At 46.7% G+C, this 17,364-nt stretch overlaps 1 protein-coding gene across 1 annotated transcript in view; it reads left to right on the forward strand.

Moving 5' to 3' along the window:
- The window catches only part of XPO6 (exportin 6), a 41,707-nt gene that overhangs the window by 12,220 nt on the left and 12,123 nt on the right, over positions 1–17,364 (forward strand). Inside the window, exons 6-13 of the mRNA XM_009881945.1 lie at positions 3,255–3,708; positions 7,020–7,146; positions 7,941–8,050; positions 10,414–10,522; positions 11,296–11,388; positions 13,720–13,789; positions 15,530–15,689; positions 16,522–16,614. Coding sequence (XP_009880247.1) covers positions 3,255–3,708; positions 7,020–7,146; positions 7,941–8,050; positions 10,414–10,522; positions 11,296–11,388; positions 13,720–13,789; positions 15,530–15,689; positions 16,522–16,614 — 1,216 coding nt within the window. The remainder of the gene's footprint in view (positions 1–3,254; positions 3,709–7,019; positions 7,147–7,940; positions 8,051–10,413; positions 10,523–11,295; positions 11,389–13,719; positions 13,790–15,529; positions 15,690–16,521; positions 16,615–17,364) is intronic.

Here is a 17,364-nt window from a genome sequence, read left to right on the forward strand (position 1 = left end):
GGGGTTGGTGTTACCCAAGTGCAGGACCCGGCACTTGGCCTTGTTGAACCTCACACCATTGGCCGTGGCCCATCGATCCAGCCTGTGCAGATCCTCTGTAGTGCCATCCTACCCTCAAGCAGGTCAACGCTCCCCCCCAACTTGCTGTCATCTGCAGACTTACTGAGGGTGCGCTACTTGTCCAGGTAGTTAATAAAGATATTAAACAGAACTGGCACTGAGCCCTGGGGAACACCACTTGTGACTGGCCGCCAACTGGATTTAGCTCCGTTCACCACCACTCTCTGGGCACGGCCATCCAGCCAGTTTTTTACCCAGTGAAGAGTACACCCATCCAAGTCATGAGCAGCCAGTTTCTCCAGGAGAACGCTCTTGGAAATGGTGTCAAAGGCTTTACTAAAGTCAAGGTGGACAACATCCACAGCCACTAAGCAGGTCACCTTGTCATAGAAGAAGATCAGGTTGATCAAGCAGGACCTGCCTTTCATGAACCCATGCAAGATCCTCCTTTCAGCCCTTCTTGTAGATGGACCTCACATTCCCAAACTTCCAGTCAACTGGGACCTCCCCAGTTAGCCAGGACTGCTGAGAAATGGTGGTATTAAAGCCTGAGGTGAAGAAGGCAGTAAGTACCTCAGCCTTTTCCTCATCCTTGGTCACTGTGGTTTCCCCCCGCACCCGATAAAGGATGGAGACTCTCCTTAGCCCTCCTCCTGCTGTTAATGTATTTATAGAAACATTTTTTGTTGTCTTTTATGGCAGTAGCCAGATTAATGTTGAGTTGGGCTTTGACCCGTCTAATTTTCTCCCTGCGTAACCTCACGACATCCTCGCAGTCTTCTGGAGCTGCCTGCCCTTTCTTCCAAAGGTCAGAAGCTCTCTTCACGTCATAAACTTATTCACTCACGTATGGTAAACAGATGAGCAGCAGGAACGTTTGCTGCTGCTTACTTGTGCCGAACTAGTCTGATCCCAAACCCTCCCCAGGAGAGTTTTCTCCTGGTGCATGCAGTTCACCCTGTAAATTTAGCAACTGTGTCCAAAGACACTGAATATAACTTAAAATCCCTTAAACTCGGAGCTTCGGTAACTTAACTGGGTGCCAAGCATTCGGGTCAACTGTGGCGAGTTACGGGGATCTAATTTACAAATTCTGGTGTCGGTGGATTAAAAGATAAGAATCTTTGGTTTGCATTGATTTTTTTATTAATTTTTTTTTTGTGGTGTTTGCTGGACTTGGACATTTGAAAGAAGCATGTCTGCTTCTGTGAGAGCACAATGCAAGCAGCTCTTGCGTTGTAGCGTACGTATAGATGTGAGTGTTACCACGGGGGCTGGTTTTAGTGGTAAGACGAAGTCCAGGGTTCTCGAATTCAGCTGAAGTAGCGTGAGGCCTTAAATTCCTGGAGCGGAGGAGAAAGAAGCAACAGGAATGTATGACAAGGAGTTACGAATTTCATGATATAATACATCAATCTTGCCAAAAAATGGAGACTTAAGAGGAATCTGTTCTTCACGCGTGCTTTTGAGTACTTTGGAATTAGCTCAGTAAATCATATCTGTTATTTTCGTACCAGTAGTGTGTTGGGTCGTCTCACTTTCAGGAAAAAAATTACTCGGGTTTTCTGGGGAGAACTTTAAATTCTGTGACGTGGTGAGTGCCGGTGGGTTTCTAAAGGTGAAGAGGTTATTTGTACTCAAGGAAGAGAAGCGTATTGAGTCAGTTGGGGCGGGCGGGTAAGTTTTCAGCATGTGGTGTGTGGAAACCTGCAGCTTCTGTGGGGAAGGGCAGCCTAGATGGTGGCTTCTGCTTGGATTTCCGTAAAGCTTTCCAAAAGGCTCCTTGCTAAAAGCTTTTGGGAAAGCGAAAGCAAAGGCAATGGGGGAATAAGTGGAGTCTCCACATTGTTGATTAATTGGTTGGAAGGGAGGAGATAAAAGGTACGTAGAACCAGTCCCCTCTTGCCACGAGGGAAATGTCACCTGTGGAGCGGTGCTGGGGACTGTGCTCATGGACGTCCTTGTTAGGGACCTTAAAGAGCCAAGGAGGCTTGCCAACAGCACTGAGATGGTCAGACTGGTGAAAAGGAGGTACGAGTGAAGACTTGCAGGAAGATCTTGCGCGTCTCTGGGCAAATGGAAGGTGAAACACAATGCGGGGAAGTATAACCTGCGTTTGGGCAGGGAGAGCAATCCTCATGCCAAATCACGGGCTCCACGCTTGCCTTCAGTATCCAGGATTAACTTCTGAGCATTATGCCAGATTATTCTACAAAACCTTCGTTTGGTAGCAGTCAAAACCAGCTAAGTGCTGTGGTGCTGTGTGGAATTAAGGTTCACCTGCGCCTGAAGCATGGCTGCAGTTCTGGTCCTCCCATATCAGTAGGTGTGGAGTAAAAATCAAAGCTTTGTAGAAGGACAGTAAAGATGATTGAGGGTACTGAATGACTTCCACGTAAGTAACAAGAAAAGTAGTACTCTTCGTTCTCTCGAAGAAATTGAGAGCGAGGAGCTGCAATAGAAAGCTGTCGAGTGCCATGTAGGAGGTGGATGGAAAGAGGTGATTTCTTTTCCCTGTTTGGCTGCAGGAGGTAGGAAACGAAACTAGCAACTGCCAGGCCCCAAGTAAAAACCATCTTTACCCAACGTGTCGTTCAGCTGTGGAACTCTGTCAAATATGAAGTTTATCTGGCTTCGGCTAGAGACTGGATAAACTCATGGAAGAGAAATCCTGAGGCTGTGCAGGATTCTTCAAACCCCGCCCGGCTCGGGAAATCTTTGAAACATGAGGGGTTGGAGGTTGAGGAGTGCGATACGTGCCTGAGGTGGGCTTTGGTCACTGAGGAAAGGTACCGTAATAAGTAGGGGTTTGGGTGTGACTCAGAACATCTGCTCTTATGTCACCCCCAAGCCGTCCTACGCAAGCAGAAGCAACTGCCGAGGTTCGGTGTAACATGGGTGTGCCAGAGAACTTGTGCAAGCTTACATCAAGGATGCCTGACCTTCTGAGGAGAGTGAATTTTATAATAAAATCCTAAAATACTCCCCGTGGCATCGCTGTTATCATCTGAACAGAAGTTCAGAACGTTCCAGAATACAAAAATCTGCGGGTTCAGCTGGGACAAATCTTTGTACGATAACTTGCTGAGTGCCCGAGGCTCTGACGGCTTTGGTTTTACAGCTCGGGCTGCCAGTTGCGACACTGGAAGGCCTTCGCCCTGATTTATAACGGCAACGTGTGCTTTCTTTCCTAGGTGACCTGTTAAGTAGCCTGTTGCAGAGTCCCAGTGCGGCCAAATTATTGAACCAGCCAATCCCCATCCTCGATACAGAAAGTGAATATATATGTTCCCTGGCACTGGAGTGCCTGGCGCACCTCTTCAGCTGGATCCCTTTGTCTACTAGCATCACCCCCTCACTCCTCACCACCATTTTCCACTTTGCTCGCTTTGGCTGCGACACTCGCGTTCGGAAGATGTCTTCTGTCAATGGCAGCAGCCAGAACTCGGTGTTGGGACAGGAGCGTGGCCGACTCGGCGTCTTGGCCATGTCTTGCATCAACGAACTGATGTCTAAGAACTGCGTGCCTATGGAGTTCGAGGAGTATTTGCTACGGATGTTCCAGCAGACTTTCTACCTCCTGCAGAAGATTACCAAGGAGAACAACGCCCACACGGTGAAGAGCCGGCTAGAGGAACTGGATGAAAGGTAAGAGCAACTGAGCAGCTAAGCAGCTGTGTTAGGGCCTCTTGCTTTCTAAAGGACTGTCTTGATTATTTTGCGGTCATGCATGGTGTGTCTAATGGCCTTTTTTTCAGAGTACTGTGCTGGGGGAGACGGGCGGAAAGGTAGGTGCCCACAGGTAAGGTTCTGGTAAGGGGCTGAGTTTGCTAAGGGACCGTGGTGGCACAGGTTTGTATTCTTTCCTGTCCTCTTCCTCCCCTTTCCCCCGTTCGTTACTGTTTGACTGCAGGTCTGAGGTGGCCCAAGAGCTGAACCTGCCCTTCATTCAGTTGTAACAGAAAACAGAAGAGGCTCAGTGAGGTAAAGGCATTGCAGTATTCCCGTTCCTGGTCGGTATCTGCCTTCTCTGCTTAAACTCAAACCTACAAAGAGTTGGGTAGATATTCCGCGAGTCATGACTTGAAAGAAAATAGAAGTAGTTCCCTACCCTTCGTTGAGATGTGACGGTTTCTGATGGCTTTTTTTCATTTTTTATTTTTACTTTTTTTTTAATTTTCATTTTTAAACAACAAGAGAGAGCTTGGGGAACTCCATTCGCAGCAGCGGCACCTGGCTGCGCCGCAGAGGCTGTCTGGCGTGCTTGGCTGGAGGCGGCGGGGAAGTGGCAGCTCTTTGGGAGGCTGCGTATTGTCTCTTTCCCAAAAATTACTACCAGCCTCATTGCCTAAAACAGCTCTGCTCTCTTATATTGAATATTCCGACTCGTAAGAGAGAAAGCGAGACTTGCCTTGCTCTTGCGTTGAGTGGTCGAACCCACGCGTTGGCAGGGCGATGGAAGAGGTGATGACTTGACGGTGCCTCTCGTGGTGGGCCCGCCGCCATGGGAAGGCGGGTGGACTGGGGCAGACTGGTGCCAACAGTGGCAAACAGGTTGGAACTCTGCAAATGCGCTCCGTGTCTTGCTACGGATACTCAACGATGGAAACAGATTTTTGGTGCTGCTGTGTGAAATATTTCTATTCCCAGATGCGGCAGCAAAGCTTTTGAGCTTTTTGGTGTTTTTTTTTTTTTATGGCTTTTTTTGATACCCACTTGGGAGAAAAAAAAAAAAACAGATTCAGGAAAAAACTGTGGGTTTGTTTGTAGAGATGATTTGCATGTTTCTTGTGTAAAAGTGGCTTTTTTCCATGTCTTTAGATACAGGTGTAACTTTGGGATAGTAAACCTAGATTACGTGACTTAACAGCAAATTGTACTGGCTCGTTTTTTGACTAATTTGCTTCGACTTCGGTATCGCTCACTTCCTAGAAACAAGACGTGTTCTAGGACGGTAGAAATCTGCCACCTCGGCATACGAGATAGGCGGGCAGAGAGCTGTGGGTTACGCTCTGGGTTTCAGAAAAGTTCTCCTGGAAGCCCACAATCCCTTTTTCAACTTTTTTTTCTTTCTTTTACGGAGAACACCAGCCAGCAGCCTTCACCGGCGCGGCTGCAGAAGGTCTGTAGCTGCATTGGCCTTCACGCAGATGGTATCGCCATATCTGATGGTATCGCCATATCTTTACGTTCCGCTCCTTAGACATGTTACCCCCCTGAGACTGTTGCGTCTGTAATTGTGAGACCCCTCTTTATTCACTGCTAAGGTCTGAAATAGGGATGTAAATGAGATGTTGTGGAGACTGGAAAAATCTAGCTGGCTTCTGGAGGCGTGGAGCTTTCTCTGAGCTGATTCTCTTCCCTCCGTGGAAAAGGATGCGAGGATTTTCCTTTGGTCACTTAAGGGCATAGCTATGCTTTTATGTCCAAAAGTGAAGAACTCACTGCATAAAACCATCATCCTGGCTCGGACTAACAAAATCCAAAGCAAAATTGGCACTGAAGAAACTACCTTCAGTCAGTTGCCATCTTCAGAACCTGCTTGCCCTGGGTCTGTCACCTTCCTCTCATGGTGCCGGTTATTTTTGTTCTGTTACAAAACCAGCGTGGTTTTGAGTGGTTGGTACTGCCAAACTAGTCCAGTTTAAGTAAGCTTAAACTGTCTTTTGCTTTATTTGTGTTTGGCTTTGACTTGGAAGATCCTAAAATGTGGGAAACAGCTAGTAAGGACACAAGCAATGGCACGGTGCTTGCAGAAGGAGTTTTGGGGCTGGCAGAGCGAGGGGCCAAGAATTTCACAGGTCTCAGATTGGAGCCTCTTTAGAAAATAAAACTGATGAAAATTGAAGGCAGTGTTTGGGTGTGGACTCTGTATTTTTTGCTAGCTTTACTTTCGAAGCGTTTGGTCGGTGATCAGATGTGTTTAGCGACGTCTTGTCAAGTCGGCAGCGCCAAATAAAAAGGAAATGTAATCTTTTTGCGTATTCAAAGCATTGCGGGGTTTTTGTAGGTCTGTAATAACCAACAGTGGCAGTGCTGCTGGGCCTGAGGGAGTTTTCACGAGAAAGAGTGGGGGTTTCCCCCTCTCCCCCCAAAAAATCAAGACTTTGCAGAGCATGGTAAAACCAGACCGTTCAAGCGTGTCTGCAACTTTGCGAAGCCTGACTTCTTATTTAAAAGAAAAGCTTGGAGTGCTCTTGCACTTTCCAGCTCTTACCGTGTGGGAAGGATGCGCGCACCCCCGCTCGACACAGGATGGACGGAGCTCTTGCTCTTGGTGTATGATGTCGGAGTGTATGGGTCCTGTATGCCGATGGAGTACTTAAACACTTCTCTTTATAGATAAATATGAAGATGATTAGTCCCATTGAGTAGTCCCTTGCTTTGGAGGAAGATTTGTCTTTATAGTCTTCATTCGGTCGCTAGAAGCCGGGGTTCGGTTCAGGAACTTTTAGATGGTTGCCCTGCGCTGCGGAAGAAGGTGCCCTTTCCAGCTCGTGGCTCTCCCACTCCCTCCTGTGAACTTTTAACACGTGTATCGCTAACTCCCGCATTAACTTCTCGCTTCCAGCTGAGTTTCCTCAGCGGTACAGTTTCTTTCACTAATCCCATCTACACAAGTAAGATGATCCTCGCTATTAAATACTTATTTCCCAGGGTGGGGGGGATTGTGCTTATTTGCAGGCCTATTGAACTCGGTTTTATTTACCTGAATATTAAAGTTGCTTTTGACTAGACTGTCTTTTCTGCTGTTTCAGGTATTAATGGAATGAAGGGTTGCCCGTCCTGTAGGTAATTGTTGCAGGGCTTTATATTTCAATTGTTCTACTGGCTGTTAATTGTAACTTTCTTTTTAACGAAAGGATTTTGAGTGAATTTTATGACTGTTTCAATGAAGTTGCTCTCCCTTGCGGCGTCCTTCATGTTTTCTCAGTGGTGTTTTCTCCTTTCCCTTGTAGCTACATTGAGAAGTTTACGGATTTTCTCCGTCTCTTTGTGAGCGTCCACCTACGAAGAATCGAGTCCTACTCCCAGTTCCCCGTGGTTGAATTTCTGGCACTGTTGTTCAAATACACTTTTCACCAGGTACAGCCCTGCGACATCGCTTTCCCTCGGTCTGTTCTCTCCTCCGTTGCCTTGTACAGCAGGGCGAGCTGCTTTTCCCCAGCCGAGCTGATGACTGAAGTTAGCTCAGAGAAGAGCAATTCACTTGTCTTACTGGTGCCTCCCCAGTAGTGCTGGGGGCTTGGAAATGGCTTAATGTGCTCTTGGATTTAATTGAAGACAGCAGTCACATGTAGTTACCTTGTAAGAACAACTTATCTGGTGTTTAACTTGGCTTCTCCTTTTATTTTTTTATTTTTTTTATTTATTTTTTTTTTGCTGGTGCTTGGAACAGACGATGTTATCTGGAAAAATGTCTCTAGCTCACTTGTTTTGTGTTTGGGGATGCTTTTCTTTCACCTGAATCTGCTGCTTTTACTGTATCTGAGGCTTTCCTTGTAGCTCTTAGTATTAAAACCCAACCCTGGGGTTTTTGGTACGTGTTACCTTGCTGTAGGAGCTGTCAAAATGCAACTCGGCCCTATTTACCCCAGCGTGTGAATAATGACTTATAAAATGCTAGAAGCTGATGCAGCAAGCCTTAGGACGGGTTAATGCTGAGACCAGCCTTGTACTTCCCGCTTTCTCACCCTTGTGCTAAAGCTCTGGTTCATCTTTTAACAGCTCTAAATCTCTCCAGTGTCCTCCTAGAAATTTTTTGATAAAGCAAGAAGTTCTTCTCGCGCATTGAAGCGTGTGCTAACTCATATTTTCATTGTGTGGACACGGTCTTGCCATGGCTGGCGATACTCATTGTGAATTTTGGTGTATTTCAGCCTACCCACGAAGGTTACTTTTCTTGCTTAGACATCTGGACGCTCTTCTTGGACTATCTGACTAGCAAAATTAAAAGTCGTCTGGCAGACAAAGAAGCAGTGCTCAACAGGTAAGCCGTCGGGATGCTCTCGGGATGTCACAGCTGTGAAAAAACTTCAGTCCGTGGAAGGACTGTGAGAAATAAGCTATTCTTTACTCCAGCTTCACGTGTGGTCGAGTCCTTTCTTTTTCTAAAATTGTAAAGTATAACAAGAGTAAACTTGAGCGTTTCATGCTCATTCAAAAGAATTCAAACTGAGCGAGGGAGGGCAGAAAAACTGTCACCTACATATGCTGTGTGTGAACCTAGCAGCCAGGGGAAGAAAGCTTTGCAGTCTAAAATAGAACCGTAACACGCTTTAGCAAATTTTAGAGCACATTTTAGCACATGTTAGGGGAGGACACCACAGAGTAAGTTGCCTAGTAACTGTTCGTGCAGCTCATACAACTAATTAGCGAATTAGGAATTACTTTTTTTTTTATTTAGGATTTTAAAATTCCTGTTTAAATGGAGGATGTGTTTCTGAGAAATATCGATGCGACTGTGTTTGGGAGTTAAAAGCTCCACTGGCTTACCTCTGGCGGTAGTCACGTATCAATAGCAGCAGCGGTTGCAGCTCTTCCTTTGGAGATGTTGCATCCTGAAACGGGTGGCTCTCTTTCGATAAAAGTATTTTTGCCATTTTAAAAAATTTGGTGGACACACTGGTATACTATTGAAGTTTTGGAGGCTTAAAAGTGCCGTGGCTTGTGCCATACTGCGTTCCGCTGAGGGCAGAAGGAAGCTGCTTTCCCTTGAGCACGCTAAATATACGGGGTTGGTTGTTTGGTTTTTTTTTGAAAGACAACCTGGCATCGTAACCACAAAGAACAGATGCGGAACTGGCTTACACCGCACAGCTCTCTTCCTTTCAGCGTGGGAACGGTGGGGTTTTGAATTTCTCAAGGAGTGTAGGCATTTGCATTTCAGCTTTGTTATAATTTGTCCCCAGTTTGCTGCTCTCTGCCTAACGCTGTTGAACTCTGCCTTGGCGTTCTGCTCCTCTCCACCATCTGGCCGACGTGCGCGTAACGTGTGTTATCTTCCTGTCAAATAGTTTGTTACGGGGAAAATTGAAACGAGCAATAGCTGTCTCTCCAGGAGTTATGTCCGACTATAAACAACCAAAAAAAAAAGTAATCATATAAGTGGTTGAAACTTGTACTGTTTTGTCGGAACTGCCTGTCCTTGGTGACAACTTCTGCAGCTACAATTTCCTGTGCGCTGCAGTTTGGCAGCCCGGGAGTGGTTACACCGCAGGAGCACAGATGAAGTTTCCTGTTCCGTGGTTTATAACCTTTGTGTTTTGTACACGTTACCGCTTTTTACTACTTGATAAATTGCCAAATCCAGAGTTGTGTCATCTGGTGATGGAAAAGCCGGTAATTCAGCCACCTTGCACAGGCAGCTCTCAGCTGCTTAGCTGGTGACACAGCTGCCGAGCGTGACGCTTGGATTGTGTCATGCTCTGAAGCTCTGTTAGTATATGCTAAGGCCTAATTTTCCAGCCTGATCTCACCTAGAAAAGAGCATGACTTTTTTTGCATCCAACCCCGGCTGGTTTTGAGAAAGGAGGTTTTCAAAACAAACGATCAAACCAAACCCCTTCGAAACCCCCAAAGCTTTGGCGTTGTGTCACCAGGAATGGTTGTGTGCTCCAGTGGCGCTGGTGCCGATTTTGCAACGTGGCGTTATTCTTAGATGATCAACGAGAAGAAGGATCTCCGGTGCTCTGTGTACCAGCTGTGTAGCTCCTGAGAGGTGAAAAGAGATCTTTTGGTGATGTGCCGTTAGTGTTACAGCGCAGGTGGGGAAAGGCGCTGGCTTTGTTTCAGAGGACGAGGGCCTGAATTCATTGCCCGACGGCGTAGGTAAAGAGGATAGCAGAACAGAGAGCCTGCGGGCAGGTCCCCTTTTGAGGTAGGCAGCAATAACTCTGCCCTCTTTCGTCTGTTCCTCATTCGCTGCCCGAAAAGCAGAGCACCGGACGGGCCGTGAGGAGCAGTTTGGCAACAAGAGGCTGTCGGTGCCTCCTGTTCGTGTGCATCTGCTGTTACTCCTGGCAAGCCACTCCTACCTTTCCTGTTTTGAACTCTTGGGCTGCTTCTGTTGAATAACAGTTCTCCCTTTTCTTCCTTTCGGGGGTAGAGGGATATCGGCTGTTACCGAGGCTCTTTCCTCACAGGTACCTTGTGACCTGAAACGACGTGATGCCCTTAGTCCCAGGCCGTGCCGGGGGTTTCCTCAGCGAAGCTGCGTCGCAGCTCTTTGCAGCGGCTGGCTTTAAACCATCGGCTGTTTTACGTATCTTCTTCGCCGCAAGGACCGTGGGCGCAGCAATCCCTGCGGAATTGTTGTATCAAACCCTCGCTCTCTTTTCTCCCCGGCGGTAGGTACGAAGACGCCTTGGTTCTGTTGCTGACGGAGGTGTTGAATCGGATCCAGTTCAGGTATAACCAGGCACAGCTGGAGGAGCTGGACGACGAGACGCTGGATGATGATGTAAGGAGCAGAGTTGAACAAGGACAGCTGCAGGTCCAGATATTAACTCTTGTACTGGTAACACCTAGAATGTCTTTCCCGGAGCTTGTACTTTGGAGTACGAGCTAGACAGCTGCTCCTTCACTCCGTTCGGCGTGGGGTTTGGGGTTTCAAGCAGCATGAAAGGCTTTTAACAAAAACTTACTTAGTCACGCTGAAAGGATGTGACCTTTGTTTTTAACTTGGTTCTTCTGGGGAAAAATGTTCTGATTATCCGAGGCATTAAGTGCCCCTGTCTAGTTGCTTTGGAATTTAAATGCTGGAATATCTCTGAGACAAGAGCTTGAAGCTGTATATATTGGTGGTGCTTTCATTTAAGCTTATTTCTCCTAAGTCAGTACCGATAAACATCATCTCGATACTGACAAATGTAAAAGTGGCCAAAACGGATGCAGCCGGAGCACCGGGAGGGGAGGGCAGGTTGTTCCATGTAACGGATCCTTGTCACCTGAGCAGTAACTGCGCTTTAGGAGCAAACGCTTGTGCCTTTTGGCTCCAGGGACACAGGCACGCGCGCCCAAAGCGGGGGTTGGCAAAATGATCCCCCATCAGGTGCCTGGCGCCGTATGAGAATCATTAAGAGCAATATCTCTTTGATATCCGTGTGTCTGCAGAAGCCAAGCTCCAGAAAGGAGCTAGCTAATCCCGAGCATCGGTTAAGACCCACTAGTCTACAAGAAGCCATCTGGTTCCCTCTGGAAGTGCTGTGCTTACCGTGGTGTTTCTTCCCGTAGCAGCAGACCGAGTGGCAGCGGTACTTGCGCCAGAGCTTGGAAGTGGTTGCAAAAGTCATGGAGCTGTTGCCAACTCATGCCTTCTCCACACTAGTAAGTAGTTTAGCCAGACCGAAAGTACGACGTGTCACATGAAGCACCAACTGCTGGGGTTTGTTACAAGCCGTTTGGTAGACGCCACGGCACCAAGCAAGTAGGGAGATTTGTTTTTTGGATGCGAAAACTTGGCAAGCAGGAGGCCAGAAATCGAAGGAAAAAGCTTGGGGTTTTCGGCTCTGTCAAATTTCTTGGTGTGTTTTAAAGAGGGTACTTCAGTGAGCATCTGAGTCCTACTTGCTGGACACTAAACTCTTTAGAAATTCCCGTCTTTCCAAGTGTAAATATTTGGCAGCAATCCGTCACTGCTCTTTCTTTTGGCCTTCACATTAGGAGGCAGCGCTGCGAATTGGGCAGACGAGAACGCCATTATTAGGGTTTTAAGGAGAGTGGAATCTTTGTTTAACTGAAAGGCTAGATACAGACGCTGGAAAGAGCGCCTCGGACGATTGGCAATTATATCTGATAAACACAGGTACGTGCTTCTCGCCAGCGAGTGCCACTGCCGTTGCTAGAATCGATGTTGCCTGCGTTTGTAGCACTATAATGGGTTTTGAGGAGGAGATCGTGAGGCTGTAAGTCAGTGGAGCCCAAAATTCAGAGTAGTCGGTGCCTTTTCTCTGGGTGAGAGGAGAGGTGAGTATAGCGATGGGATCTCAGAGCAAGTCTATTAATTCTGCGGGAGATACTGCATACCTAAACCTCGGAACCGCATTCCCAGGAAGCAGAGAAAATTGAGCTGCTGCAGAGGCAGAAGATACCTGACCTGAACTGCGCTTTTTTTTTTTTTTTTCCCCTGATATTTTTATTTAAGAAACATTATGACTGAGCTAAGCACTAGAAGCGCGTTACTGGAAACTCTGAAGTAGTGAGCAAAGCTATTTTGCTCACTTTGTACGACAGCAGGCGTTCCTCTGCCGCGTGGTGGCACGGTGGGAATCGGCAAGAGGCGAACAAACGGAGCAGCTGTTTCAGTGAGCGAATGGGGCATACGGTGAAGAGCACGTGCCTTCCTCAAAGGAACACATTAACATGAGGAAGGCTCTGTTTTGGGGTTGTTTTTTTTTTAAATAATTCTCTTCCTGCAGTTATATGAAGGTGCTCGGCTGTCAATTAGGCACGGCCCGTTAGGAACTTGATAGCGAGTGCTTTCCTCGAGCCCTATGTTAGTTCTTTTTTGTACGCTGGTTAATCTGGGAGATGTTCAAGCAGTTTCCCGTGCTTTTCCCAGCAGGCTGCGGTGCCGCTGAATGCGGCGGCAAGGCTGTTGGTGGCAAATACCGAAAACAACGTACAGCAGCTGCTGTTACTCTGTCCCACGCTGGACAAAGAAAAGCTGCGGTTGCCTGTGCCGATGGATGAGGGAACTTCCATAAAACCAACCACTTCAAATGTGGTGACTTTTGCCCATAGAAATTAAGTAGAACTATGCCAGACCGAAAGGGTTGGAAAAATACTCTTTCAGGTGGGATATCGGCAAGGGAAAGGTCAGTGTGCCGTTTCGTCCTGTATGTATACAAATGCATTCAAGCACGAGGCAAAGAACCCCCCTAAAAGATACCACTGCAGTAGACTGGCTGGCCAAAAGCTGCTTAGAAGGATTTCTGGTCTCAGTTTAACACTCTCCCCTCCTGGTTGTGTAACCTGTAGTTAAGATGCTTCAGTGTGAGCTGAAATATCAGCAGGATGAGGCGTGTTCGCCGTTGGCCGTGAATGCTGGAGTTAGGCTAACGCGCTGTTCCCGGATCGGGACGCACGACGACGGTGGCGGTTGCTCCCTTGGCCGTTTGCCCTGTGCAGAGTGCTGGGGGGTAATTCCCTTCCGTACTCTGGTACAGAGGCAGCAAACTCGCCGCCTTTGGTTGAATAATGTTTTGATAGCTGCATTTGGAGAAGCTGATAGTTAGAGGTGAAGGGTGGATGCAGCGCTGGCTGCCTGACTTCAGGCTCTGTCCTTCCCCTGCTCTGTTTGGACTGGGTTTATACATCCATCTGCGTATTCATACTGGTGGCACGCTGTGACGTCGTTTATACTTGACAGACCGTTGTCTTGTTAGGCTGATGGCTGGTGTTTGTGGGAAAAGGAGAGCTACCGCAGGGAAGTGCCTTCAGGGTGGTGATCTCTGTTGTTCCCGTGACAGCTGTCAAGACACGAGAAGCTGTGGCGTGCAGGACCGGCCCCCAAGCCGGCAGCTTGCCTCTGCTCCAAATGTCGTTTTGAAGGCATTGGGGAGAAATCAGAAAACTGTGCTCTGGCAGAGTAATTACTAGTTGGGTGTTAACTGTCTGCCAAGCCCCAAAATCATACTCTTTTCTCGTCTCTTCTAGTTCCCGGTTCTGCAGGATAACTTGGAAGTGTATCTGGGACTCCAGCAGTTTGTGGTGACTTCAGGGACAGGTAATAACCACCATCCATCACTGCAGTCCTCACCCTTTGAAGACCAGGTTGCAAAAACACTCTAGACCTGCTTTGGTGTTGCTTCTTCCACGTTCTGTTGAGGATCTGAACACACGCGTGGTGTCCAACGGCTCAGTAGTCAAACTCCAATAGCAGAGAAAACTCTAACAACGGGATTGATGTATTTATTGGTCTGGTTCTTCCCTTCTTCTGGTACTTGAAGTGAAGATACCGTCCGTGTTAAGAACAAGTATGCAGCATCAAATACTACAGTAACAGGGAGGGATAAGGGTTACTTTTTTCCTCCCACTGAAATCTTCTAAAGAAAGGTAACACTCCTGGTTGCTTCGGGCTCAGATCTGGTGTGAAGTTGTCCACCATAGGAGCATTTGTATTTGGGCTTGAATTGAGACCACGGTGAGTCAGTGAGAAGACGAAGCGTTTAGGATGTAGTGGTAGTTGCTGAAGACTTACCTACCTGGCATTTTGGGAGCCTTAAAAGTAGTTTACGAGGATATTGATGCTCTCAAGTGAAGGAAAAGCATGAGCGTAACTTTGTTGCTCCTTCCTGAGAAATGAGGAAAGTAGTAGCAGTGAGATCTGTATGGGAGATGGTTATAGCTAAGGTTATATTTAAGTTTTCTGGTACAACCCATGATGGAATCTGTTACATCTTCAGTACCGTTATACGTGGCAGAATGGCGACTGTTGTATAGACAGTTCAGGAAAAAATACTTGCAATTTTAGGATCGTTTCAGACCTGGGATAAGCAACGCGTAGGTTTTGAATGCTGTAACAATCTCTGTTAGAAGCTGTCATGCGGCTGTTTCGCTGATAGATCGGAAGCAGCAGCTGGGATGCAGTGGGGGAGTCAGAACTGGGTCCCACTGGTACAGAACGGCGAGCTCGTTGCTGAAAACTTAATCTGAGATGAAATACGGGCAGGGGAAAGAAAAACAGAATTTCTTTGAACCGCGGTGTTGCGGAACGTGTTTGCTTTTTTAGTAAAAGGTCTGGAATGTTTGGAGACCAGGTACACACAACCTGGACAACTGCATAGGTAATAAGACTGGTAAATCTAGTTGTCAGTATGTTTCTTGTAGCTGAGAAATATAAAAGTAAATAACCACACTTCACATCAAAAACAAATACGCTCTTGTTCCAACCGTGCTTCTCCTGCCGGAACATTTATTGCCGTGTAGCCAGCAGAGGGAGTGTGAGTAATGGGCTTCTCCGCAGAGCTGGGATTGCTTTTTGATGTCAACAGATAACCAAAAAGGCTCCCGTTCGTATAGGTATTAGTATCAAATAGAAGAAAACAAACACGTAAAAAGCTGAAATAGTTGGTGACATCCATTTCGGCCTCTAAAGAGGAATTTGAAGTGTGGCAGTCGGAACAGTTGAACTTGTCTTACTCGGTTTGAGTATTTCAGTCACTTGGACAGTGCTCTGAGTTGAACTGTGACCCACTGCCGAGCTAATTTAAGAAGAATGCTTGTAATGTAATTCAAATAAACTTTGCATTTCCTGTAGCTTTGTAATTAGGTTTCCCATCCCAAAGAGCTCTATTTATTAGTCACAAGGTTATGTGGTGAGTTTTTTTTTTTTTTGTCTTGCATGAGGATTTTAAAGTACGAGTTTTCTGACTGCTCAGCTCTTAGTCAGTGGCCATTAACACCAGGGATTATTTACACTTCGGTCTTTCGGCTTCATTGCTAATGAACCATAACGTCATTTCAGGTCACAGGCTGAACATCACCGCAGAGAACGATTGCCGCCGTTTGCACTGCTCCTTGCGGGACCTGAGCTCCCTGCTGCAGGCCGTGGGGCGGTTAGCAGAATACTTCATTGGGGATGTGTTCGCTGCCAGGTTCAACGATGCTCTGACGGTGGTGGAGAGGTAGGTATGGGAGGGGGAGTCGCGGGCCCTTCACCGGTACGAGGAGCAATCGTCACCACTGCAGCGAGCGCGACAACCAAGGTTTCTTTCCGCCTCCCCTTGTTATGATTAAATTGAGAAGAACTCTAAGAACTCGCTGGCCAGAACCTTCGTTGTTACATTCATCAGTGCTGAGTTTCCCAGACGGCTTTCTAAACCCTTAACCAAAGGAATAACTAATAGGAGGGATTAAATAAAATCGGTCCCTTGGAAAGATTGAGGTGCTGCTTTTCCAGCATCTGCCTTTGTGATGCAACGAAACCTGACGTGGAGTCCGATTACTTCGGAGTTGTCTCTCTCAAAGCTGAATCACCAACATCTCTTTTCTTAACTGAAAAGCTCTGTGTAAACTGAAAGATAGATGTCATTTGATTCTTCGCCTCCTAGAAACTTAATTAGCACATAATTGCAGATTGGAGAATTTCAGGGCTTTACACAGCTGCCTGTTATGTTTTTTTTCATTTCCACATGGGAACATCATACTCATTCCATGTTATCACAAACAATGAAAGCATAGTTGCAGATTGCAGAATTTCAGGGCTTTTACACAGCTGCCTGTTACGTTTTTTTCATTTCCAGGTGGGAACATGATATTCATTCCATGTTATCACAAACAATGAAATAGACTCTAAGTTCTTTTCCACTAAATGGTCTAAATCTTGTCTATTTATTAGCTAAATATTGACACAGAGTTGCCACGAGCTGCCTTCACATAAGGTGTCTGAGCGTGTTTGTACATGTGTATACCCATCTTACGGTCCCTTTACACTGCAGTCTGTGTATTCCCTTCCAGGCTGGTGAAAGTCACGTTATATGGATCCCAGATTAAACTGTACAACATCGAAACAGCAGTACCATCTGTATTGAAACCTGACCTTATCGATGTGTGAGTATGAGAGATGCACTTCAAATGATGGTATCCGAATTGGGTACCTACGTGGGGTGGAGGAAGCGTTAGATCTCGCTCTGGTGCTCTAACCACTCGCTTGGCAAATGTTCCGTAAAGCGCATCGCTCCAGTGATTGCCAGCGAAACGGGGGGTGTGCCGCCTTTTAACTGGTGAAGGTCAAGGCTGCTGCCCGCGTTTTGGACCACTGTTTCCTCAAATTGATGTGCTCAGGGTATTTAAAGAAAAATATATTTTTGATGATGAGCCCCTTATATTCACTCCTTATATTCGCTCCGAAAGCAAAGTGTTACTCTGCCCTGTACTAACAGCTGTAAAAGCTTAGTTCTCTTGCAGTGTAATTAAACGAGGAAATAAGTGTTGCAATAACAGTATTGTAAGAAAGGGATCCACTGTCGGTAGGTAGTTCCAGTTTATGGGGTTTTTTGCTACCAAAGTCAGATCTATGGCTCAGGTAAAAGGTGTTCTTCCTAGTGCAGGGTTTCAAGTCCTTGGCTTCCGAGACAAACGCGTGCCTTCCAGCTGTGCAAGCTGTTTCTGAAACAAACGAATGCCTTCGATCCAGAAGTTGACATTGTGTGAAATCTTGATGCTGCTCGTAATACACCACCGCTGTGACAGCCTTTTAGAGACCTTCCACTCCTAAGGCTGTGTACTACAAACCTCTTTCTTACCAGCTGGTGTTTAGTGAGCAGAATTTAAGGTTGTTCTTTTAAACACGTCAAAGTG

This window comes from Charadrius vociferus, unplaced genomic scaffold (genome assembly GCF_000708025.1).
Source record: "Charadrius vociferus isolate BGI_N301 unplaced genomic scaffold, ASM70802v2 scaffold593, whole genome shotgun sequence".
Lineage (NCBI taxonomy): Eukaryota > Metazoa > Chordata > Aves > Charadriiformes > Charadriidae > Charadrius > Charadrius vociferus.